Genomic DNA, 27756 nt, shown 5'->3' with positions numbered 1-27756 from the left:
TAGGCCCATCAACTGCACAGTATCGTACAGCATGATCTTGTACAGAGATAATCAACAGGTTTAAATTAATCCATTACACAAGACGATTATATATATTAATTAGCTCTGACCATTTCTACTTATCAGTAGTAATAGATAAATTAGATAAATTAGTACTGTCTCCATAATATACATCATGTCATCCATAAACCTCTTTATACAACAGATCTTCATTAATCCGGAGCCAGTCATTGTTTCATAATAATAGTACACATTCATTAAAGAAGATATTTCAGGTAGTGGGCACTCAATTAATTTCTGAAGAAGAAGAAGAAGAAGAAGAAGAAGAAGAAGAAGAAGAAGAAGAGGAGGAAGAAGAAGAAGAAGAAGAAGAAACTGCAATATTCTGAACTGGAACGAAATCTCAGTAAAATGAAAGGATATTTGGTGTTTATGGATTGTTACTGGCAAGTACTTTCGTGTACGTGCGAATCAATTTGACTACTAGAAGCACTAAGACACTTCTCAGAATATTAATGGTGAGGGGAATGCTATCGAAGAAACCATTCCACGGTAGTTGAAGAATAATGGAGCCAGGTATTTCATCTGTTAAAATTAAAGGGCCAAACAGTAAGTTTCAATATGTAGGCCTACACATTTCGTAGTTGAAATGTTTTGTCTGCATAAAAGCTTGGAGCAACAACAATGCAAATTGTGAGCTTGCATTCGGGAGATAGTGGGTTCGAACCCTACTGTCGACAGCTCTGAAAATGGCTTTCCGTAGTTTCCCATTTTCGCTGTACCTTAATAAAGGCCACGGCCGCTTCCTTCCCACTCCTAGCCATTTCCTACCCACTGTCGCCATAAGACATACGTGTCGGTCCGACGTAAAGCCAATTGTAAAAAATCAACAATGTAAAGATTCTAAATCGAACAAGCATTTATCATATTCATCCAAGTGAGAAACTCATGCCTACTGTGAAACAGAAGCTCCATTTAAACCCCAAGAATTCTTAACATCACACTTATTATTTGCATTGCTATTAAGAATAACTTGGCTAAATTGAGTCTATAATTTTAAATTCAGTATTACAGGATGAAGGCACCACAAGGATAAGGATAAAATTTGTGAAGTACCGAGGTGAAGATACAGAAAATCAGATCAAATTAATACGGAATTATGGGCTCTGTAGAGGAAGAATATCAAAGTTTGTTGTAATGTATGGAAACGGCAAAGAAAGTGTGCGAACCCACTTCAGTTAGTTAAACCTAGACAAACAATCAATCAATCAATCAATCAATCAATCAATCAATCAATCAATATTGATCTGCATTTAGAGCAGTCACCCAGGTGCCTAGATCGGCGATTCCTAACTGGGTTTTCGCGAATACACAAAATGTTTTAAGAACAGTCCTAACTCAAACGTCTTGTCTTTAGTAGACGCTGCACACGAGCTTTGCTGTTGAATCGGCATATGTTTGCTACCAATATTGGAATTTAAAAAATTAAATGATTGTACTCCACGAGATAAGATCAAATATCAAACTGAAGTGTCAGTGTTCACCTTACAAAAGTGAATGCCTTTCTATGAAGAGAAATAAATACTGCTCTAAAATTTTATTGAAAATGCACGAATTGCAGTTTGCCTCTCCTACTGTAGAACACGGAACGGGGTCCACTCAGCCTCGGGAGGTCAACTGAGTAGAGGTGGGTTCGATTCCCACCTCAGCCATCCTGGAAGTGGTTTTCCGTGGTTTCCCACCTCCCCTCCGGGAAAATGCCGGGATGGTTCCTAACTTAAGGCCACGACCGCTTCCTTCCCTCCTCCTTGTCTAACCCTTCCAATCTTCCCATACCCCGTAAGGCCCCTGTTCAGCATAGCAGGTGAGGCTGCCTGGGCAAGGTACAGGTCATCCTCCCCAGTTGTATCCCCGACCCAATGTCTCACGCTCCAAGACACTGCCCTTGAGGCGGTAGAGGTGGAATCCCTCGCTGAGTCCGAGGGAAAAACCAACCCTGGAGGGTAAGAAGATTAAGAAAGAATGAATCTTTCTTAAAAATTCTCTGCAGGAGGACTAATAGCATACGTTTATTTCTGTTTCTGAAATAATGAATATAAAAATACTAATTCTCTTAAAAAGTGTTTGCAAATTGTAAGATTAAGCCAGGATACCTCATTATTTCTAGGGTTCCCCAATGCAAAAAATGCAAAATTGTTCCGGACTAACAAGGCTCTGTTGTAATAATGATTCGAAATATTAACTAAGAGAAAGTAAGCGATAGCGCGCCACTTCATCGTTTCATTATGTCGGCAATCGTAAAGCCAGTCACTTTCCTAGGCTGCTGAACTTGCGCTGGTGGGAAACAGATAGCGTTGCTCACCGGCGGGACATGCTGTGAGTGCACACTAGCGCTCACGTCGGAGGCCTCGTGAACGTGCTGGTGCGCGCGCTGCTGTGTGCTGAGCGAGAGGTCCAAGAGGGCTGTTGATTCTCCGTCGCTATGTGTCATTTCGTGACGCTTCAGATCACAGTTGCGTCGGAATAATCGAGTACATCCTACGCATTCATACGGCTTATGGTCCGTATGTGTAAGGAGGTGAGTCTTGAGGTTCGATCGCTGGTTGAAGCTCCGAGCACAGACAGGACACTTATGAGGGGACTCCTCCATATGCAGTATCTTGTGTACAGCTAAGGTTCGAGACTGACAAAATCCTTTACCGCACTCACCACATTTGAACGGCTTCTCTTTAGAGTGGATGTATCTGAAACAAAGACACACAATAATTAATTACATGTTATTCCCTAAACAACGATCGTTTTATTAGCTAACCGGTCCATTCAGATTAAAAGAAATGTGCCATAACACTCCACTAATTCAATTATTTCACTGATTATAGGGAACTGTGGTTGGAATCAGCTGCCTCGCCGAGGCGGTAAAACTGTGCTCGGTTCAACCGAAAGGACATGGGTTCGATTCTCCGTTGAGTTGAAAGACTTATAAATAAAATTATTGTAATAATTATGTTAGTGGTTTTACGTCCCACTAATTAGTTTTACGGTTTTCGGAGACGCCGAGGTGCCGGAGTTGTGTCCCGCAGAAATTCTTTAACGTGCCAGTAAATCTACCGACACGATATCGATCGGAGTTGCTGCAACGCGCTTTAAGATCGAAGTTACATTAAACACCCCCTAACTTAAACAAGATTCCCTCGCAACAGATTCCGGCAACTTCAGTTTGGGTGATTTATCAGTAGCGTAGCCAGGATTGGCCGATGGGGGCTGATATTTACAAAATGATGACAGAACACAATGAAGGTGCTTATGCGTGTGTGGTATGCGCATGCAAGACTTGTAATTGCAGTACACTACAAAATCTTACATTATAATACAGAACAAGTTTTACAGTGAATGGTATGTTCAGTTCTTTCTTAATCTGTTTATCCTCCAGGGTTGGTTGTTCCCTCGGACTCAGAGAGTGATCCCACCTCAACCGCCTCAAGGACAGTGTCCTGGAGCGTGAGATGTCGGGGGATACAACCTGGAAGGAGGACCAGTATCTCGCCTAGGCGGCCTCACCTGCTATGCTGAACAGGAGCCTTGGTGGGGGATGAGAAGATTGGAAGGGATAGATAAGGAAGAGGGAAGGAATTGGCCGTGGCCTTGTTAGGCACCATCCCGGCATTTGCCTGGAGGAGAAGTGCGAAACCACTTCCAGGACGGCTGAGGTGGGAATCGAACCCACCTCTACTCAGTTGACCTCCCGAGGTTGAGTGGACCCCGTTCCAGCCTTCACACCACTTTTCAAATTTCGTATCAGAGCCGGGAATCGAACCCGGGCCTCCGGGGGTGGTTGGTAATCACACTAACCACTACACCACAGAGGCGGACGGTATGTTCAGTTTACAATCTAAAATCCAACTTTCGAGAAAATAGATTCAACAGATCTAGTAATTCTACAATTATGTCTCTGAACGTTTATTGTTTATTGTCAGTTTCTGTTTTTCTTTTTGTAAAATTTCCATGGAGGGTATTTTAACTCCAGTAAGGGCCCCCCCTTCCCCCGCCTGGCTACGCCCCTGGATGATTTAGTGATATGAGGCCATCTGTTGGTGTTATTAATAAACAGATTCCGTCAAATTCAGTTTGAGAAATTCAGTGAATATATATGTTGACCTCTGTGGATCAGTGGTAGCGTGTCGGCCTCCGGATCCCAAGATCGCAGATTCAAACCCGGCAGAGGTAGTCGGATTTTTGAAGGGCGGGCGAAAGTCCATTCGACACTCCATGTCGTACGATGTCGGCACGTGAAAGATCTCTGGTGACACACCTGTTTTTTTGTTTTTGTTTTTTGTCGGTAGATACAGAGTGGGTCTTGACCCGTAAGTGGCCACGGCTGGTCCGTGATCCAACAGCTCTGCACTCTGACCGGCCAACAGAGCAGAGGAGGGGTGGCAACAGCTCTACCGTGGCTCTACGCCTCTGCATTCGGGAGACGGGATAGGGCTGGATCTCACGGCTGGCCCCAATCATGGGCTGCCCTGAGAATGGTTTTTCCATTCCCCTGCACTAAGACGAATGCCGGGGCAGTTCCTAGCATAGGCCACGGCCTCCAAACCCCTCACCTTCTCCGAACATCTCCTTCACCGTAACAAATCTCCCGACCTGAGAGACGGCGTCACCGTCTAAGAGGCCCGCCTACCCCTTCAGATGAGGAATGAAAACATTTTAGTAACAGCAGCAGCAGCAGCAGCAGCAGCAGCAGCAGTAGTAGTAGTAGTAGTAGTAGGTGTTTACCCGTCAAAATTATTAAATCTCAGCCATAGACGCCCAAGAGAGTTTCGGTTTACTCGGTCTGCGACCTAGTAGGCCTAGAGAAAAACAGAACGTCGAAATTGACGAGCAGACAGCCTGATGACGTCAAACTGAAATGTCTGCACACGGTAGTGAGGTCATATTATTATTATTATTATTATTATTATTATTATTATTATTATTATTATTATTATTATTATACATGCTAGCTGGATAGCAAAACGTATTATGATACTGGTAAGTAGCAGCTCGTGAGGGAATTTTCTTGTCCATAAATGAGAGATAATGTTATCTCTTGACAGACTGTGTGAACACCCGGAGTGTGCGGGTTGATAACATGGCCGACTGCAACCTAAAACATTCGTATCAAGAGTACTAAGGAGATGATGTCATCATTCGTTCGTAATCTGTTTACCCTCCAGGTTCGGTTTTTCCCTCGGACTCAGCGAGTGATCCCACCTCTACCGCCTCAAGGGCAGTGTCTTGGAGCTTCAGACTCTGGGTCGGGGGATACAACTGGGGAGGATGACCAGTACCTCGCCCAGGCGGCCTCACCTGCTGTGCTGAGCAGGGGCCTTGTGGGGGATGGGAAGATTGGAAGGGATAGACAAGGAAGTGGGAAGGAAGCGGCCGTGGCCTTAGGTACCATCCCGGCATTTGCCTGGAGGAGAAGTGGGAAACCACGGAAAACCACTTCCAGGATGGCTGAGGTGGGAATCGAACCCACCTCTACTCAGTTGACCTCCCGAGGCTGAGCGGACCCCGTTCCAGCCCTCGTACCACTTTTCAAATTTCGCAGAGCCGGGAATCGAACTCGGGCCTCCGGGGGTGGCAACTAATCACACTAACCACTACACCACAGAGGCGGACTTGATGTCATCATTACTGAGGAATTATGAAATTTGGGTAGGTTGATACCGCCAATCAACGTTATTTACAGTATGCTGACAATCGGGCCACAGTAAGTATTGATTCAAACTAGTTACAGGAGTTGGAGAAAGTTATAATCTTTCAGCACTGTTGATTATAGTAGACCCTATACATGGATCATTTACTGAAAGGTATGAAATGGCAGACAGGATTCCATTGGGTAGAATAATGTAGTAAGCAGCTTGGCCTATGGTGACGACTGCTGATGGGAAAGGTACACGAAAAACGTAATTGGGCTGAATCATAATCCTTTCCCGTTTCTGCTTCCATGCGAATATTTTACTTAATAAGAATTAAAAATTAATGTTTCAACCAATAATCGATAAAATTACAATTTCTTCATAGAACGCCATCTTCGGAAATCAGTAAGTTCTCTCCGCACGGGGCTGGACTGATACCAAAATTTGAAAAGAAATCAACATTTCGAGCGTGTTTTCTTTTAGCATAGACATTAAGTGGCTATCATCACTATACAAGACTATCGTGATACCTTCCTTGGAACTTTTCTGACGATTTCTTTGTTAGTGACTTACCATTTCAACTAATTTGCCATTTACTTGACAATATTGGCCCTTAAAATTCTCATCACTAAGCCTCACCTCTTGCTGAAAAGACGATCTACAGTGGCACTTGAAGGAATACCTTTGTTGAATTGCAAAACATCCCCAGCAGTTTTAGAATAAGCCGAATGTCATTGGAAGTACCGGAGAGGTAAGAAAGTAGATCCATCACTGGTAAAGCTACTAGCTCTTCTGTAATAGAACTGAAAACGTTGTCATCATAATCTTTTCCCGTTTTTTGCTTCCATGCGATGTATATCGACCAATGGAAAGTAACCTTTTTTTATTTTTTATTTTTACAATTGGCTTTACGTCGCACCGACACAGATATAGATCTTATGGCGACGATCGGATAGTAAAAGGCTAGGAAGTGTGAGGAAAGCGACCTTAGCCTTAGTTAAGGTACAGCCCCAGCATTTGTCTGGTGTGAAAATAGGAAACCTACCGTCGCCATAAGGCCTATCTGTGTCGGTGCGACGTAAAGCCAATAGCAAAAAAATAAATAAATAGGAAACCACGGAAGATCATCTTCGGGGCTGTCGACAGTGGGGTTCGAACCCATTATCTCCCGAATGCAAGCTCACAGTTGCGCGCCCCTAACCGCACGGCCAAGGAAAGAAGTCAGCTCTCGGATATTAGCCTGTTTTCAGAACGGCTTTGTTGTACGGAAGCGAAAGCTGGGTGGACTCAGGATATTTTTTTGTAACTTAGAAGTAGCCTAATAGACATGAAAGTACAGTAGCAAGAACGACTGCTGGTGCAAACAAGTGGGACTAACAGCAGGAGGGTACTCGGAACTGAAATATAAACACGATGGATGAAATTGCATTCATAAAGAGTATTTGATGATGGGGCCATGTGAGGCAAATGTACTCCAATGCGGAAGGTAAGCGGAGTAGAGGGAGACTAAGGCCACAATGATCAGAGTCAGCTTTTGATTTAATGATAAAAGAGGTGTAGAATGAAATGGGGCCACAGAACTAGTTGTAAATAGAGCATCCTGGGATCACTTCGTTAATCCACAGAGCTATGCAGATGAACACTAAAAGGATTAATAGTCTTTAATGAAATGTGTACATTGTTCTGAAGTTACCTGTGATCCCTGAGATGGTCCTGTCTCCTGAACGCCTTCCCACAAATATCACAGGAGTATGGTCGCTCGTCCGTGTGTGTTCGCTCGTGGATCAGCAGGTTGTATGACTTGGTGAACTGTCGGTTACAGAACTTACAGATGAACTGTTTCTTTGGACGAGAAGAAGGTGCTCTGGGTCCAGCACTGCCACCTCCAGGTCGTCCAACACCTGCCACGGTTCTTGCAGAAGGTGGAGGTACTTGCGGATGTGGATGGGGTGGAGGTGGTGGAAGACCCACAGGAACTGGAGCTCCATACACGGCTGCCTGACTGAAGAGAGCACTTCGCAGCCACTGGTTCACCAACAATGCTGCAGGGTAGGTAGGAACGTCTGCTGGTCGCCAGAAAGGAGTGAAGGCAGACACAGCTCCATCCTTGCGGCCCAAGAAAGGTGACAGCTGAGGTGGGGGCGGCAGATGTTGGCCTTCGGGAGGCGGCAACCAGTGTTGATGTGGCGGCGGTGGTGGTTGTGGTGGCGGGGCAGCATAGCGCAGCTCCGCGTCACTACTGCAATCTTCATCCTCGAAGGCAAAACGACTGCCTGAAGCGGTCCCCGTCGGAGTGTGGGGTGGCGTCAGGAGGGGAGAAGACCCTTCTTCGTCCTTCATGGCTTCTGGAGAGCCTAGAGTAGAGAACCAAGCAATATAAATACAGTTATTAAACAAAATAACTCCTGAAAATTAAAATATTAGACTTTCTATGTTACTGTGTGGTTTCAATTAGAGCAGTGGTTCTAAGTCTATTATTGTTCACGGCACACTATCATTTATAGAGAGTTCACACGGCACAATAAGACCCCGTTCACAATGAAAATTAAACGTTAAGATAACGTAAATATAAATGTTAGATGCTATGCAGAATACCGCCCAGAAACTATTTGGTTAGTTGCCGAGTTCGTGAAGTGTTAAGGCCTATCTGGAAATAATGCTGCTGCAGAAAGAGTATTTTATTCACCGAATAAGTTTTGAACTTTTTAAAAAGAGCCACTGTCTGACAGACACGCTCAAAGCAATGCTCATAATCATAACCAAAACAAACAACCATGTTGAGCGTCTTTCGAGAAAACAAGCCAAAACTGAAGAATATTCACTCCTCAGAAAAATGCAGCATGTCCCCAAAAGGAACATATAAATTAGATCGGAAATGTCCCGTATTTTCGTTCCAGAATCTGATCAGTTCAGCTGACAAATCCCCTGTATGATAAATATCTTAAACCGCTGAATACTTTTCCCTTGTCCTGTTTAAAAAATAAATATTGAGTGATATCACAATGGCTCAAACGTATCGCGGCATGCCGAATGAAAAACAGCGATTTTGAGAGTTGAAATAGTTTCTATCAGCAGCAATAGGATAATCAATAGCCTATAGGCATATGATGCTCATTGGCTATTATAGTGGCACAACTCAAAAAATCAAGTTCTGAATCTGAATTCGAAGTTTTCCTAAGTAATGAAAAGCCACACATCATAAGATTAATTTATAGAATAAAGGGCAAGCGGTACTAAATGGTTTAACATTGCTCCTTAACCTCCCCCATGTTTTATTTTTTACATTTTACGTCGTACTGACACGGATGTCTTATGGCGACGATGAGGGACTAGGAATGGAAAGGATCGTGACCTTCATCAAGGTACAGCCCCAGCATTTGCCTGATGTGAAAATGGGTAGAGCACGGAAAACCATATTCAGGGCTGCGACAGTAGGGTTCGAACACTATCTCCCAAATGCCCACTAACCTCTTCTCCGCAGGCATGACCTAGATGTTTTCAGAATGTGCCAGTACTTCTTTTTTATCTCTTTACCCTCCAGGGTAGGTTTTTCCCTCAGACTTAGCGAGGGATCCCAGCTCTACCACCTCAAGGGCAGTGTCCTGGAGCTTTAGACTCTGGGTCGGGGGATACAACTGGGGAGGATGACCAGTGCCTCGCCCAGGCGGCCTCACCTGCTATGCTGAACAGGGGCCATGGTGGGGGATGGAAAGATTTGAAGGAATAGACAAGGAAGAGGGAAGGAAGCGGCCGTGGCCTTGTTAGGTACCATCCTAGCATTTGCCTGGAGAAGAAGTGGGAAACCATGGAAAACCACTTCCAGGATGGCTGAGATGGGAACCGAATCCACCTCTACTCAGTTGACCTCTCGAGGCTGAGTGGACCCCGTTTCAGCCCTCGTACCACTTTTCAAATTTCGTGGTAGAGCCGGGAATCAAACCCGGGCCTCCGGGGGTGGCAGCTAATCACACTAACCACTACACCACAGAGGCGGACTTTATTATTATAATTATTATTATTGTTATTATTTCTGTGTTTATTTTTTCGTAACGATTCGAACCGACTTCAGAATGTCGGAGGTTGTTCCCACAGGGGTTCTTTAAGGGGATGAAAGCCAACTACGCAGAGTGGTCACATTTGAACACTCTTAAATTTCGCCGACCCATTCTCGTAGAAACATAAAACCAAGGACTAATTGACTGAACCACTCCTCTACACCACACCTATTTCAAAAAAGTTACTACCCCAACTGCCTAGGCAGACAGTGCTGGAATTTTAATATCGAATACAACTATAAATTCGAGTTGTAGTCGCCACTTGTGATGAATGCTCCGGTGATCTTGTTGTTGTGTTTGTCGTCGTCTTCCGTATTCTAAAGACCGCCGACTAAGTTTGATAGCATCTCGTTCAGATACTAGTTCTGTATCCATGCATCTCCAAGTTACAGGAGTGATTGCCATATTTAGCTGAACGAAATTAAATTTACTGCAAGAAAGGGAATATTTATTTTTTGGAAAGAAAATCCCCATCGTGTTAGTTAGTTCAAGAGATACAATCATATCAACAGTTGGAATTTGGGAAACCAGTCCCTCACACAAAGTGGGAGTTGAAATATTAAACAAACAGTAGTACTAACTCACACAACAATCGACTTCGTGGAACTATTGATTAATCTCACCGATGGGTTTCGAAAGTTTCCCGTATAAAAATTCTTTCCCTACTCCGTAAGCAGCACCTTCCTATCTCATAAGGAATTTTGTGTGAGCCGGGCTGAGTGGCTCAGACGGTTGAGGCGCTAGCCTTCTGATCCCAACTTCGCAGGTTCGATCCTGGCTCAGTCCGGTGGTATTTGAAGATGATCAAACACGTAATTCCGAAAACCTTCAAAAGTAGTTAGCGGTACGTTAAAAAAATAACATTATTATACGTCAGCTTTGTTCGGTACATTTACTGGCATGTAAAATAACTCCTGCAGGACTAAATTCCTGCACCTCTGCGTCTCCGAAAACCACAAAAGTAGTTAGTGGTACGTAAAGCCAATAACATTATTAGGGATTATTGTTATATATAGACTACTGTATGTAGTACAGACATGTTTTAGCAACTTGACAGCTAAAGTATTTGACTACCATGATATCAATACTGCGATCAAAATTATCGCGTATAATTCAGTTGTAATTCCCACCTTGTATAGGCGTGAAAAATACTGGACAACCTATACACGACATTTAAAAAAGCTGGAGCAATATCACCAGCCATGTCTGAGGAGGATACCTAGAATAACGTGGCAAGACATGCGTAGAAATGTCAGTGTCTTGGGTGAGGTTCAGTCATCATATATCGAAGCTATGATTGTACAACGGCAATTACGCTGGACGGGCCATGTGGTATTAATAATTTTATCAGCCCTAGATCGCACATCTTGGTTGGCACTGGTACGTAATGGGACGCTCCATGTTGAAGAAAGCTGGCGATAGACTGAGGCGGACAGGAGACAATGAAGAAAAGAAAAGGTTTTCAGAAGAAACTGAAGGTATCCATTCAACATCCCAAATATACCTTCATTCATGCGTCAAATTGTGCGCTGCCCGCATTGAGCTTTGCGGCCACACATAGACCTGGAAGAATAACCTACTCGTGTCCGAGCACAGATATCACTGTCTATCCACGCCGAATTCTTAACATTGTGATTGCAATGGTCGAATACGTGAAGTAATTCGAAAAACACCATTCATTTCATTTCACTGCAAAATGTTAACACATTGTCCATTCTTGAATTACCGGTGTTTTGATTTATATAAGATGATTTCAATCATAGTTTAGATTTCTCAAAATACAATAACTGAAAGAATATCGCACGATTTTTCACTATCATTTTTCCACTTCCAGCCGAGCCGAGTGGCCATGCGTGGCAACGCGCTGCAACTATGGAGCCAAACTCTGCCTTCGGGAGACGAGCGGGTTCGGACCCCACCGCCGGCTGTTCTGAGAACGGTTTTCTGTGGTTTACCATTTTTACTTCCAGTCAAATGCCAGGACAGTTCCTATTCTAGTCCACAGCCGATTCCTTCGACCTCCTTACCCAATTTCATTCGCCATAATTAATTTCTTCTTCATTAGCTCCTCAACTGAATTTGACAAGAAGAAGGCCATCCGGCCGCAAGAACATGCTATATAATATCATATCATATCATATCATATCATATCATATCATATCATATCATATCATATCATATATCAACCCCGTATCAGAAAACGGCACATACGGTAGGTCCCATATCATTTTTCCACTTCCACAATAGTAAGTATATTGTTATTACATTGCTTGTAGGGAAGTAAGTCTGTTTTACAGTCATATTTTGGTTACTACTGACGACATACCCTAGGGAAGGTGGTGGTGATTATTCTTTAAAGAGGAAATACAACTGGACAACCTAAAACAAAGATGGTTTAACAAACAGCTTCACGTGTTTCATGGCAACAAATAATGATGGTGATATTATTATTATTATTATTATTATTATTATTATTATTATTATTATTATTATTATTATTATTATTCCTCTGCTTTCCCACATATGTGGGGTCACGATTGCGAACTGTGTCGCACATGTGGATTTGGCCATGTTTTACGGCCGGATGCCCTTCCTGGCGCCAACCCTATATGGAGCGATGTAATCACTATTGCATGTTTCTGTGGTGGTTGGTAGTATAGTGTGTTGTCTGAATATGAAGAGTAAGTGTTGGGACAAACAAAAACAACCTGTCCCCGAGCCAAAAGAATTAATCAGACGCGAATAAAATCCCCGACCCGGCGGGGAATCGAACCCGGGACTCTCAGAACCGAAGGTCTCAACGCTGTCTATTCATCCAATTGGTCTGACTTAAATGTGCTATGTATAACTGTATTAATAGACGATGTCTATAACAATTTAATGTGTGTGTTCTGATTTCATTCGTATGGCCAGCACTCTCTGAATTGGATGAAGAGTCCTCTGCCAAATGTTGGCAGGATTGAAAGCCGAGATGGACAGACCAGGAGTATGGATTAACACATGCATCACCATGGACAATACTACAGTTAATTTTTTGTTACTCTCATGTCTGTCAGTTGAGTATAATAATTTAGTTTCTCTCTCTCTCTCTCTCTCTCAATCTGCTAACCCTCCAGGGTTGGTTTTTCCCTCGGACTCAGCGACGGATCTCACTTCTACCGCCGCAAGGGCAGTGTCCTGGAGCTTCAGACTTCGGGTCGGGGGATATAACTGGGGAGGATGACCAGTATCTCGTCCAGGCAGCCTCACCTGCTATGCTGAACAGGGGCCTTGGTGGGGGATGGGAAGTTTGGAAGGGATAGACAAGGAAGAGGGAAGGAAGCGGCCGTGGCCTTAAGTTAGGTATCATCCCGGCATTTGCCTGGAGGAGAAGTGGGAAATCACGGAAAACCACTTCCAGGATGGCTGAGGTGGGAATCGTAACCACCTCTACTCATTTGACCTCCCGAGGCTGAGTGGACCCCGTTCCAGCCCTCGTACTACTTTTCAAATTTCGTGGCAGAGCCGGGAATCGAACCCGGGTCTCCGGGGGTGGCAGCTAATCACACTAACCACTACACCACAGAGGCGGACTCATTTAGTTTATACAGAACATAAATCTATACGGATAAATAAGTGTAGTCTATCTATTGACATGTAAGAAAGATATGTTGAAGTGTGCGGTATAGTTTTATTATCGGAGTAGGGCAATCAATGCTCGCTTAGCTTACACGGAGAATATCTAAGATTATTATATTAATGTGTGATGATGAAGGCTACTGCACTCGCTGTTTAAAGCCAAATAAATGATTTAATGATTCAGCTGCTATCGTTCGGGCGTAAAATCGTCTTTGACTAGTAACTTAACCCTCTACTGCATGAATTATTTTTCGTTTTCCGTTTGGTGAAGAAAATTCCAAGTTTTAATGTTCAACATACGCTCAGTGGTTTAGATATACCAGCAATTCTTAACTGGGCCTAATAGCTTAACACTCGTATGTGCTGTGGATTGCCATATTGGAATATATATACGATTTTCCATGATACAAATCACGTAGCGAAGAGGGGGTTTTCTCCTCTGACTTGTGGGCCTAATGCCCTCAAGACAGATTGCTTTCTCCCCCGCCAGTGCACGATTGCGATTTTCCGATATTCCTTGGACACAGATGAGTAAAAGGGCATAGTTTTCGCCCTGGGACTCTCCATTTCAGAGCCCACAACAACAAAAAAACAACAACAACAAAAAAAAAACGATTTTACGTTAAGCTTTTAACATTCAAAGACCGAACATTATTGCCCACTGGCCATGGGTAAGTATTGCAAGGCGCAAGTATGCTTGCACGACCGTAGGTCGGTAATGTCTTTGAGGTTGAGCCAGAGGTACTACTGAAGTCTGTGGTAATATGATGGGGAGGGCCAACGTAAAATAAACGGTGGTTAGTTCGCGTGGATGTTGACGGGGTGGAAGGAGTACCTTTGGCTGTTTTGTCTTATGTTATGTAAAAAAAAAAAAAAAACAAGGCATCACTGGGATATGTGTTTAATTGACTATAACAGTTGAAGGTGTGCCGTAAAACTACCTCTGTCTATAATATTTATTCATTTACACAGGTGAAAAGTTATTTGTTGCCTAATGGCAAATGCAGTAGAGGGTTAAGTACTTCTTACCTGCGTTCTACCTTAAGTAACTACAGTATATAATACATCTACGAAATATAGATGGGCACGGACATCCTACCGAGGTTCATGAGCTAATAATCTAACATACAAGTCAGGCTAACTGGTTAGCATGCTGGCCTTTGGTCGGATTGGTCCATAGTTCGCTTCCCGGGTGGAGCGGATATTTTAACCTTAATCGATTATTTCCTCTAGCTCGAGAACTGATGTTTATGCCGTCTTCAACTTAGATTTCATCCCAGGTCGAGCGCCATCCCCACAGACGCGCTACTTTATTAGCACCGTGTCTGCGCTGATATGTAGGTCTATTAAATTCCTTTTACGTGTCTGGAGTACTCTGTCAATAAGAGCCTACCTCTAACAACGGTGCGATTGATGCTTTCGCAAACCAGAATAATAGACATGACAGTACTTTTGGTTTCACAAGGCTGATATAATAAAGTTATCCGTTCAGTTGAGTGAAATAAAATACCAGTAAATTACAGTGCCAACTGCCCTGCCGCTGCTATTTGATCCCGCCGTTTTGAATACAGAAGCATACAATAGGCCAGTGTAATAAAATAAAGATCTATACTGACCGGCACAAAAATCACGAAAAGCTTGGTCTTACGAATACAGCATTGTATATGTGGCGCAGTCTGTTAGTCGCCCATTCTATTTCCTGGCTGGTGAGTTCGGTTTTGGCTGAGATCGGAGACATTTGAGCGAGTTTCGATTTAACATCTTGTCATTAGCTTCAGGCATGTTAAGTAGGGTCTGTGGGACACACTTCAGAGATTATTAAAATCGATAGTAATCTAAGAGATTTTAAATACTGTAAATAACATTAACAGTAGAAGTGGTAGATTTTCGCAATCGTGATAAATGCGAACTGTGGCCAAACGCTGTAAAAGTAAGTGTATTAGACGTTTAAAAGTTGATGAAGGGTACCGTTGTGTTTTTTTAATCCGTAAAAAAAGCCAAATTGAGTACAAAATGCGAAATGTATGCTTTTCCATAAAATAAGAGCAAAATTACATTTGAATGAGACATTCTCATGTATTAGAAGAAAACAGGTATGAGAGTGTGCACTGTCTATTATGTCCAGCTCCATGGCTAAATCATTAGCGTACTGGCCTTTGGTCACAGGGGTCCCGGGTTCGATTCCCGGCACGGTCGGGAATTTTAACCATAAATGGTTCATTCCCCTGGCACTGGGACTGGGTGTTTGTGCCGTCTTCATCAGCATTTCATTCCAATCACGATGCGCAGGTCGCCTACGGGAGTCAAATCAAAAGACCTGCACTAGTCCTCTCCGGAGGCAACACTTTCAGTTGATTCTAAATCAGAAGGCTTGCAATTTTGAAATTTGTTGTTTATTAAACTTTCTGCGAGTGTTTCAAACGATGTGATCTTTTTCACTGAATGTCCGGCTAAAAATGAAATACTATGTATTAAACTTTTTATGAGTGTGTTCAAATGACAAAGTAAAATTACGCAGTAGGCCCTACCTTAAATACCGATTTCAAAATGCATGTAGATACAAATATGAGCAAGCATATCTATATTACTTTATATACTTGTTAATGTTCACAATTTCACTTCACATTTTTTTATGCTACCTGGGTTATTTTTTAAAATTTAAACTGGAAAATTTAGACAATCCAGCAGATGTGTTTTGACATCCAATTCTCCATTCGAAATTATCACTTCCACTGTAGGACGCTACAAAATGCTAACTGCTGTCATTAATAAAAATAAAAGACATTAAATGAAAATGCACAGCCTGTATCCAGTCATTTGACTGGCCCCCATCTAGCGGCGAGGATGGGAATTGTGCTGGCTGCCGAAGCCTGTCATACTCCTCTGGGGCAATGATTAATAACTGAGAGATGAAATGAAATGATATTGGAGAGTGTTGCTGGAATGAAAGATGACAGGGAAAACAAGAGTACCCGGAGAAAAACCTGTCCCACCTCCGCTTTGTCCAGCACAAATCTCACATGGAGTGACCGGGATTTGAACTACGATATCCAGCGGTGAGAGGCCGGCGCGCTGCCGCCTGAGCCACGGTGGCTACTAAAAGACATTAAATAAAAGATTTTTTTGCTAGTGGATTTACGTCGCACCGACACATATAGGTCTTATGGCGACGATGGGATAGGAAAGGCCTAGGAGTTGGAAGGAAACGGCCGTGGCCTTAACTAACGTAGAGCCCCAGCATTTGCCTGGTGTGAAAATGGGAAACCACGGAAAACCATCTTCAGGGCTGCCGACAATGGGATTCGAACCCACTATCTCCCGAGTGGAAGCTCACAGCCACGCGCTCCTAACCGCACGGCCAACTCACTCGGTAAATAAATAAAAGATTTAAAATGCCAAGTTCTCAATTTTAAAATGCTAAAAATATACCCTCCCTAATTATTCATTTGAATTATTTGAATCTCATCTTTGTTCACATGGTATTTGCTTGACTGCATGGTTAAATGGTTAAGACACTGCCCTTTAACCTAAGGGGTCTCGGGTTCGATTCCCAGCCTGGTCGGGCATTTTAACCCTCATTGGTTGATTCCATATTGGACATACGAATTCATCTTTAAGGCAGCAGGCCTCTCCGAAGGCTATACTACTACTACTACTACTACTACTACTACTACCACAAATTCAAATGTTGCAATTCATGCAGCAATCAGATGCAAAAATTTAGTTTTAACTAAATAATAATAATAATAATAATAATAGTAATAATAATAATAATAATAATAATAATAATAATAATAATAATAATGGTCTCATGAGACCAAGTAAACCCCATTTCACCCCTCAGTCCAGAATAAGATCCCTTAACTGGCTGGGTATCAAACCCAGAGCCTCCGGGTATGAGGCAGGCACATTACCCCTAAGCTACAGCAATGGCCAAATGTGTATATAGACTGTATTTTTTCAAACTTAGGAGACAGGTTTAATTAAAACTTCATTTCTTACAGGTCTCCCCTTTTCCCTCCATGAATGTACTCAAGTTGTTGGTGCCTGCAGAGAGGTAGATGGGATGGTACTTATCTACAAGGTCTTCCCAGTAATATTATTCCTCTCTTAATCTGTATTTACTGAAAGTAATAACCCATGATGAAAATGTGGCTGAATGCATCTTAGCTCATTATGACAGAGTCTGGATTGTGGACTGTTTACAGCAGCCACGGTTTGGGCTTCTGGGAATGCGCATCAGCAAACCGTTGAACGATAAACGACTCGAGTTATGAGGCGACTGCTGTGGAGATCTGCTCTTCGTCTCTCCTTGCTGGGCTTCTGGCGATGTTCCGCTATTAATGTTCTATCCGACCAGTATCTTGATGACATTCCTCTCTATGAACCTCATGGTCGTGTTTTCCATCATATTATTGCAGTTCCACTTTCGACGGGTGAAGCAACTTTCATCCAGTTGGCCTCAGTGGATCAGTCGGGTAGCTCTTGTTTCCGAGACTGCAGGTTTGACCCTGGTTGAGGCCAGTTTCATCTGAAGGTGTCTAATTCAATAACTTCATGTCATTCACTCTCGACAGTTTAAAGAAATACTGTGGGGAAAAATTCCAGTAACTCGACTCTTCTGACACGTCAAGTTACGTTACAAAGTGTTTCAGTGCATTTCTGTACTGCTACCTACTTCCGTCAAACCTCTATTTTTGTACACTTTACTTAAGCCCGCCAACGGCCGCAGCCGTGTTGAAACACCGGATCCACCGAGCTCGATAGCTGCAGTCGCTTAAGTGCGGCCAGTATCCAGTAATCGGGAGATAGTGGGTTCGAGCCCCACTGTCGGCAGCCCTGAAGATGGTTTTCCGTGGTTTCCCATTTTCACACCAGGCAAATGCCGGGGCTGTACCTTAATTAAGGCCGTGGCCGCTTCCTTCCAATTCCTAGGCCTTTCCTATCCCATCGTCGCCATAAGACATATCTGTGTCGGTGCGACGTAAAGCAAATACCAAAACAAAAAAAAAACACCGGATCCCGTGAGAGCTCCGAAGTTAAGCAACATTGGACGTGGTAAAGAAGTAGATGGGTTGCCACGCGCTGTTGGTGGGGGTTGAGGGAATGGAGGAGAGGAAAGGAACCTGCCTTCGGGCAGAATAAACCCTTACCTTACTTACTTAAGCCCTGATGCATACGCTATCTATGACAGCTGATGTTGGCATTGTTGGGGATCCGATCAGCCTTCGGGCTGCGGACTTCAGCCAACGAATGGTCTTCTTTGCAACGATCGTCAGAGCAGATGACCACTAGGTCTATATACAGAGTGTAAAAATGTTGATGCTTTTGGACATAAAGACATAGTAGAGAAGTTCGTTCTATGTATTCCAAGACAGGACCCATCCTTCTATTTCCCAGTTAGAGCCCACCTCCCTTGTGAAGAAGAATGTTAGCAGTGCACTATGTCTTATGGTAGCCTACAAGTTTTTGCTTTGATCAACCTGATTCAGTCTCATGTTTGGCTTTGATAATATGAAGGTGATTGAGGTATGAGTTATACTGGTACAGTGATTAGCTCTTGAATTATATTGTTTTAAATTTCTTAATTTGTCCACTTTCTATGATATTTTGAGAAGCCAGTTTTTGTACTTCAAGCAATAAAGCAAGTGCACAGTAGATCTGTAAGTTGTTACTGTTGAGTCATTCTGTACAATACAGCTATCAAGATGAGTATATTAAGAGACTGGCTGTTCAAGGCATCACAAGTATGCCACGCTGTAAAACCCTTATCAAAGCCAGAGGTGGTGAAACAAATTACTGAATACCCCTGTTTGGTGACAAAATGCATTATGACATAACACTATATTTCGATAGTAAATATCCTCTTAAAAGTTCGTAAGTTTTATTAAATCGAAGAAATTACCAACATTCCTAATTCAGTGGAAGTCCACTGTAATACCATTCCTTATGCACTCAGTCACTTTGATGAATGGTGTAAAATTATAGCTTATCGATTGAAAGATTGATATGTAATAGCATTATCTGGCACTGTGAGGAAAGCAACGGGAAATATATCACTCATTTGATCATCAAATTGGCTACGCAATACGGTTCGGGTGCTGAGGAAATTGTGAGTTCGATTCGCACCATCCGTCGGAAGTGCTAAAGATTACTTCTATGGTTTGCTATTTTCACATCAGATATATATCGAGGCTGTACCTTAATGAAACAATGGAAGCTACCTCCCTGTGTGTGTTAGCGGGATGTTATTTTTTTGCTATTTTGGTTTACGTCGCACCGACACAGATAGGTCTTATGGCGACGATGGGACGGGAAAGGCCTAGGAATGGGAAGGAAGCGGCCGTGGCCTTAATTAAGGTACAGGCCCAGCATTTGCCTGGTGTAAAAATGGGAAACCACAGAAAACCATCTTCAGGGCTGCCGACAGTGGGATTCGAACCCACTATCTCCCGGATGCGAGCTCACAGCTGCGCGCTCCTAACCGCACGGCCAACTCGCCCGGTAGCGGGATGTTAAACCTCTACTAAAAACAGAACAAAAACACCGAGGTCCCTGAAATATTTTTGGACACATTAACATCCCCTTTCCAGAGGAAAATTCAGGTACTCTCAACTTCCAGGACCGTAGTAAGGAAAGGAAAAATATAGAACTCTGGTGGTGGTGGTGATGATGGCATGTGGCCTCTTCTAGTTGACGCCCATGGGTGATCTGTACGTTTGGATGTGTAGTGGTGATTGTGATGGTGGTGCCAATGAGCTAGAGAGAGGGTGAAACCCGGTGTCAGTATACTGCCTGCTCCTGTCGAATAACACTAACGGGTATGTTCCAGACTGAATGTCCCCACCAACACTACCGTCTTCGATCAACACACAAGAAAGACAATATGTCGATGGTTTCTTTGACATTATGTCGATGGTTGATATAGTAATGAATGTTCGCCAGCTCTGGCATGATTTTACCTCGAAATGGGTGATATTAATCAACATATCACGGTAGAGGATCTACTGATAGATACAGAAAGGAATTAAATAATACCTATCCTAAGAAGAAATAACGGTCAAACGATATGACAGCGCTTCTATTCGTGCGGTAAATATATTCTACAGATTACTTCTACCTCCCAATTTCTACAGCACCTAGCAGGAAAAAATTTCCAGTTTTATACAGCCGTCAAAAGAAAGAACTTAAATGTGGAGACTAACTAAATCGAAATCTGGATTAACTTCGAAGAATTCAAAATTACCTTTATGTTTTACATGCTAGCCAACTAAAAAACAGGTTAAGGCACATTTTCCAGATTTAGCATCATCATCATCACTTTACAGTTCCAGTTTCCCGGGTACTGTTGCCGAGCCTCTTCCATTCTGTCTTATTGAGATACGTTATGTTGTTAATGACGTCCTCTAGTGTCCTTCCCCGATCTGCAATGTCCATCTTTATGATGTCCATCCAGTGGGTTCTTGGTCTTCCCACCATCCGTTTTCCTGCCACATGTCTCTCCAAGTTAACATATGCTGTCCTTGGCTCCATCCACATTATGTGCCCAAACCACCTCAATCTGGAAATGCTGACCCGATCTAACAATGATGCCTCGATCCCAGCTTCCTTTCTAACCACATCATTCCTTAACTTGTCCAGTTCGGTTTTTTGAATTGTAGACCTAAGGAACTTCATCTCAGATGCCTGCAATCTTGATGAGCCTTTCTTAGCAGCTTTCGATACCATAGATTAAGATTGGTATGAAGTACTGATAGAACATCACCAGCTTTGATTTTGTTAGTACTCTGGGATTCCAGAGGAGTATTAGTACTTGCTGGTAAAAGTGAGAGCTCTTCTGCACTCTATTTGCCACCTCCTTTGTGACTAGTGTATCTCGAGATATTACACTGCCGAAATATGTAAAACGTTTCCACACGTTCTAGTCCTAGCATGATGTTCGCTGGTCGTCCCTCTCTGTTTATTGCCATCACTACTGTTTTGGGCTTAATATTCGAGGGGGGGGGGCGTAATTAGCTGCTGGCTACCCATCCAAAGGGCTGAGGTTCGAATCCCGATCGATCATAGATGGAGGTTTTCCATCTCTAGAGTCACTTAGCGTCAAGAAGAGCATCCGGTCTTAAAACACCGATCAAGACCAAAATAAGCCTGCGTGGCTCCAGCTATCACAGAAAAAACTAGGGTAAGGTTTTAGAATGAAGAAAACTATGTTTTAATATTAATTGCAAGGGACATTTCATAAATCAAACCCCTATGGTTCACTGTGTGAGAATGACAATTCATCAGCCCGTTCTAACATTTCTGGGCTAGATTCGCTGATATAAAATTAGTTGCCGCCCAGAAAGGAGAAACTGAGGAATATGTTCTGGAGGCCGTTGAAAGTTAATGTGTATCGAACTACATAGGTCGAGTTTAATGTGAATTCACCTCGCAACCATAAGAGATCAGTGCCTACCGTCGAATTCTAATTCCATAATCATCGGACACGTCTAGATGTTATAAATTTTAACTTGTGACGCCACGGTTATTTTTGAAAAGGAAGTACGCTTGGAGAATTGCATCACTTCATATTTTGATCATAAACATGAGATACACAGTTATACACAGAACCTGAACCACAGTGAAGTGACTGTTCAGAAAATATCCCATCGAAAATATCAGTTCGAATCTTGGTGTCGCTTCGGTAAAAATTTATCAATGGCATCATTCACCTACCACGCCCCCGGTTCTGCCACGAGGTAGATTTCATTTTCGATATTTATTTCACTTATTCGAAATATTGTTGTTTCTTGGTACTGTTAATTTGAACATACTAATGAAACAGGTCATACTCCGCAATTTTCCAAACTAAGCTCTTCAGTGTTTTCTTGGACTAAATCGCACAGCCGGCTCTTAACTGCATTATGGCAAGTTTACAAACGTACTTATAATAATCAACTAGATGCTGTATGACCTACCCGTCGTCGACGGGAGTGTCCGCAGGTGCATGATGCCTACATTTTTGTCGACCCGTCAAGTTGTTCCTGAGATCCTGAGACAAGTAGCTGTTGGCGGCTTGTCGTAACGTACTCTCTTCCTGGCTTTCTTTGGCACTTCGTTGTTTCATTAAAAAAAAATATATTGTTGATCTTGATTTAGTCTCTTCCTTCCAGTATGAAAGCCAATTATCAGTTTAATATGTAAAAAGTGGAATAGTTACTAAAGTACAAATCATTTCGTCACCACTGGAACACGACTTGCAATGATATTTCCCTTTTTTTTTCAATCGGGAAACAGTTCGAACAAATACGTTTGTAAATAATATTCTAAATGAATTTTTATCGTGAGCAATTTCCCTGTGAAATTAACTATAAGAGTGATATATTGAGTTTTATGTCTTCGGTCCCGCCTGAAACCGCCTCCTGCTAAGATACCACTCGACCTTATCTGAACTAATACACCAAGTTTCATGTCCCTCTCTCTTGTTTCCCGTGATGGTATAACAACAAACAGACAAAAATTAAAAATGAACCCGATTAGGCCATTATTCGGGCTGAATCACTAGCCTTCTGACCCCAACTTGGCAGGTTCGATCCTGACTCAGTCCGATGGTATTTGAAGGTGCTCAAATAGATCAGCAACGTGTCGGTAGATTTAAAAGAACTGCTGTGAGACTAAATTCCGGCACCTCGGCGTCTCCGTAAACCGCAAAAGTAGTTAGTGGGACGTAAAGCAAATAACATATTTTAAAAATATTATTAGGCTATTGTTGGTTCTTTTCCTGAATAAAAACCAAGTAGGCCTATCACGTTGATATTCCAAAAGTACAAACAGAAAGAAAATGTTATATTTAGACGTATAAACAGAAAGGATAGCGTACCTCGCTGATGAGACGCCTAATGGTCAGTGTCGATGGAAGCTTACCGTGTGTCCGTGGGGAGCAAGGCGGTGTATTTGAAAGTAGCAGGTAGCTAACAAGCGGCATGCTCAGGTAGATGACCAGCCGGGCACCCTCTTCCCCTATTTATGATTATTTATATGGCTATGCCCTAGCCTGTCGCTTGGAGCGCCATGTAACTGGCTCCTGCTTTATTACACTGTAGCTACCTGAACTTGTCATAGGAACAGAAATATCTTGGTATGGCAGCGGGTTTCCTATCCTCAACATTCAAAGTCGTTCTCATATCGGGGGTGGTTTCGCCTGACATCCGACAGATTACATTACTTGCACCTAAATGTCGACCTGCATACTGTAGCATCCCCATTCTTTCCTATTATAAACGAACGACACTTTCATCAAGTACCATAGGCAAGGATAATCATTCGGAACAGGGAAGTAAAATACGATAGTTTTCTAGAAAGTAGTCGGCCGAAGTGAGACGCTCACTGCGAGCGTGTTTAGTGAGTAACTATGCCGTTATCGCCAAACTCACATGCCGCCCACCCTCATCGGAGGGTCTGCCTTACAAGGGCTGCACTCGGCTAGAAATAGCCACACGAAATTATTATTATCGCCAAACTAAACGTTTTTCCTTCGTCGTCGTGTCCTCGCTGGCGACAGGCCGAGATCGATACGCTGGTTTTCAGACCTCACTGATCGTGCCCCCCGTTTTTGTTCTTCGGTCTGTAACAGTGACTCAATTTTTTACAAGTCGTTTATGTCGCACCGACGCAGATAGGTTTATGGCGATGATGGGACAGGAAAGGGCTACGGGTGGGAAGGAAGCGGCCGTGGCCTTTACTAAGGTACAGCCCCATCATTTTCCTAACGTGAAAATGGGAACCACGGAAAAACCATCTTGAGGGCTGCCGACAGTGGGGTTCGAACCCACTATCTCCCGAATACTGGCCACACTTAAACCACAGCGACTCAAATTTTCAAGTTCTTTGAAAGTATTTCAGTAGGGACTGGGTAAACACTGACAGGGAATCTGCCACCTGGACGATAGTCCTAAATGCAGATCAGTGATGATTTATTGACTCGAGCTTGGTTTATATTAAGCCTTAGGTTATTCAGGTAACGCTCAGTGTTTATCCCAGGTTTTCTTGGGTGCTGTATTTTGAACCTTCCACTGATATAGGCCTAGCTAAGGGATTTGGGATGAAATGTTCAACAGCCCTGTATAGGGCTTCTTAACACTATCCCATAATCCACATTACCATGGTTGCTATTCATATACCAAGGCCTACTCTAAAAGGCTAAGACTGAAAGGAAGCAATCGCAGACCTGTCGAAGGTACAATCTCAGTTTTCATCAAAATGAATAACAACTACTAACTACTTTTGTGGTTTTCGGAGACACTAAGGTGCCGGAATTCAGACCCGCAGGTTTGTGTGGTATCCTGTTCTCGTCCGTTCGACACTTTCACCAATTCGTGTCATCTGGATTGCTTCTCCACTCCATCGTTAATTGATAAAACCAAGCGAGGCAAATTATGTCAGTTTCTGTTTATCTTGGTACTCCATACATGATTCTATTGCTGATCTCCCGCCTTGAGATGGAATAAGTACCTAATGGTTCTCTGCCTATTCAATAGTCAGTATACCTTTCATAAATGTGAAGCAATTATTCCAGGTTTGATGCATCTCCCAGCAGCTTATCCTTCTATCAAGAGTGCCAATTACAAGAAAGAAATTGGAAGATGTAAAAGAAGTAATTGAATATTTCCCACCTGACTCAAAACAATGTTATAATGATGTGATCTCTTGGCCACTGACTAAATTTATTCTTATTCAGTACTCAAATTCATTTCATGTTCTAAAATAATGTGACATGGTAGTAGCCTACTATTCAGTTGTCTATGTTTAATGTGCCGTAAAATAAAACGAAAAAGCCGATAAAAATAAGTTTTCATTTTTATTTAATGGTGGAAACCAAAAATCTTTCGTTTTTTTGTTATTTGTTTTACGTCGCACCGACACAAATACGTATTATGGCGACGATGGGACAGGAAAGGCCTAGGAATGGGAAGGAAGGGGCCGTGGCCTTAATTAAGGTAGTACAGCCCTAGCATTTGCCTGGTGTGAAAATGGGAAACCATGGAAAACCATATTCAGGGCTGCCGACAGTGGGGTTCGAACCCACTATCTCCCGGATGCGAGCTCACAGCTGGGCGCTCCTAACCGCACGGCCAACTCGCCCGGTCCAAAAATAAATTAGAAATATTAAACATTGCTTAAAATCAAAATACTACACAGCACCTCAAGTATTTATCTGCTTTTCAAGTAACTTACGTGAAACCATGTTAGACTATCTTTCAACCTGAAGAAATTCACGTCAATAGTAACAATACAACCGGAGATTTAAGTAAGTTTTTCTCTCTCCTGAAAACTGCAAAATTACGGTAACTAAATTATTTGGTTTCAACAATCGACTATTCAATTGTTATCTGGCCATGATCAATAATAATAATAATAATAATAATAATAATAATAATAATAATAATAATAATAATCTGTTTAATGTCTGTTCAGTTGCTACAGATAGTAAGAGATTGTGTCAAGAAGGATTGCGAAGGTAGGCCTACAGTCCTGGTATTTGTCTGGTGGAAAGGCAGGAAAGCAGAAATTTTAGCCTCATCAGTTCTTCAAAGTTGTTCAAGTTGTCACATTTGAACACCACATTAATGCTACCGACCTCAACCTAGACAGAACAATATCTAACCGCAAGGACGATAAAGTTATCGACGTCCAAATGTGCATGTCCTGAAATTACAAAATGCACGAGCCCTCAACTTATCTTGTCTGTTAAGTGGCATGTCTTTGGTCAGTGGTGTCCCGGGTCGGGGATTTTAACTACGTCTGGTTAATTTCTCCGGCTCAGGGGCTGGGTGTTTGTGTTCGTCTTAAATGTATAATTTCAATTTATCAAAGTCAATTCATAATTAATAATCAGAAACATACACAAACTGTCAATTCATAATTCATAATTAGACATATATAACACTCGCTGGCTAAATGGTCGTTAAGACCGAAAGCCAAAATAAAAAATAAAAAAAACTTGGCGTCGATTTGCTGGCCAAGGCTTTCAACTTGATCCCGGCACGTACTAAATGCCTACTACTTCATTTCAAAGGCGAACATACGCCCCTCAATATTCCTGGATATTGGTCTTTTCCTCCTTCGGATGAAATCGGCTTGTTTTCATAGAACTGTATGAAGTATCCTGTGCTTTACGGCTACAACTTCACTCGCCGCAACAAAAAATGTTCTACAACAATGCGTTACCCCCAGTTGGCATATATAGGTAAATGTTATCATGAAGTCCTAGGCTTGTTAACATACACATTATTTATTTCGCTTCCTATGATATTGTAATTCATGATGTAGCTAAGGGATTTGGGATAAAATGTCCAACATCCCTGTACAGGGCTTCTTAACACTATCCCATAATCCACATTACCATGGTTGCTAGGCCTACTCCAAAAGGCTAAGATTGAAAGGAAGCAATCGCAGACCTGTCGAAGGTACAATCTCAGTTTTCATCAAAATGAATAATAATAATTACTAACTACTTTTACGATTTTCGGAGACACCGAAGTGCCGGAATTTAGACCCGCAGGAATTCTTTTACGTGCCAATAAATCCAACGACACGAGGCTGATGTATTTGAGCACTTTCACATACCACTGGACTGGGCCAGGATCGAACCTGCCAAGGTGGGGTCAGAAGGCCAGCGCCTCAATCGTCCGAGTCACTTAACCCGGCTAACGTCCATTCAATTGCTATATTGCCATCGATTTGAAGAAACGTCGGGATGTTGTAATTTTCTCCTGCAGAAATTTCTGGCGTACCAGAAGGCACCAGCACGGAGTTGTCACATTTAACCTTAAATGATATCGACCTTTGCAATGATCGAACCTGCTATTTTGGGAACAGAAAGAGAGTGATTAACCAATTGCGTCAGCAAGGTCAGGTCTCATCACGAGATGAAATTAGAAACAATAAAACTATTTCAAGGATATCTAGCTAGTTTTCGATAACAACTGTCTCTATCCACTCCCTTAAATGACCTGGTGCAATGCGATGAGCCACCCTGATATACAGTAATTAGTTAATGTCAGCGTCTTTTCCTTTTGCAGTCCTATTTATTTGTATTTTGTTTATTGCTTTACAAGTGACCAAGTTAGGACTCTCGACACATAACCACGTTGTGAATTCAGGTTGGATTACCTTAGTCTAATAAATTAATAAGGCAATGATTATGATGATGATGATGATGATGATGGTGGGTGGGGGTGGTGGGGAGAAGAGGTTTTGACTTTCAGTCTGCAGTGAAAATCAAGGAATATGGTAACATATCGACTGCATGTAACTAGAGGATTGTGGGTAATAATGATGATACTAACGATAGGAAAAACAAAGACTTAACATGCACAATTCGTTCCAGAGTTGTGTGGGAGACTGATGATGTATGTGAC

The 27756-nt window shown here is 42.5% G+C and overlaps 1 protein-coding gene across 2 annotated transcripts in view; it reads right to left on the bottom strand.

Annotated features, from left to right (window-relative positions):
- Positions 1-335: 335 nt before the first annotated feature.
- LOC136876621 (protein bowel) overlaps positions 336-27756 on the bottom strand; it is a 64432-nt gene continuing 37011 nt past the window's right edge. For both annotated transcript variants that reach the window (XM_067150589.2, XM_067150590.2), the window contains exons 2-3: positions 7378-8038; positions 336-2744 (exon numbers count right to left, since the gene is read on the bottom strand). In XM_067150589.2, coding sequence (XP_067006690.2) covers positions 2273-2744; positions 7378-8038 — 1133 coding nt within the window. In that variant the 3' untranslated portion in view covers positions 336-2272. The remainder of the gene's footprint in view (positions 2745-7377; positions 8039-27756) is intronic.

This window comes from Anabrus simplex, chromosome 1, assembly GCF_040414725.1.
Source record: "Anabrus simplex isolate iqAnaSimp1 chromosome 1, ASM4041472v1, whole genome shotgun sequence".
Lineage (NCBI taxonomy): Eukaryota > Metazoa > Arthropoda > Insecta > Orthoptera > Tettigoniidae > Anabrus > Anabrus simplex.
Note: the sequence above shows the minus strand (reverse complement) of the source record. Positions and strands in the feature narration are given on the sequence as shown.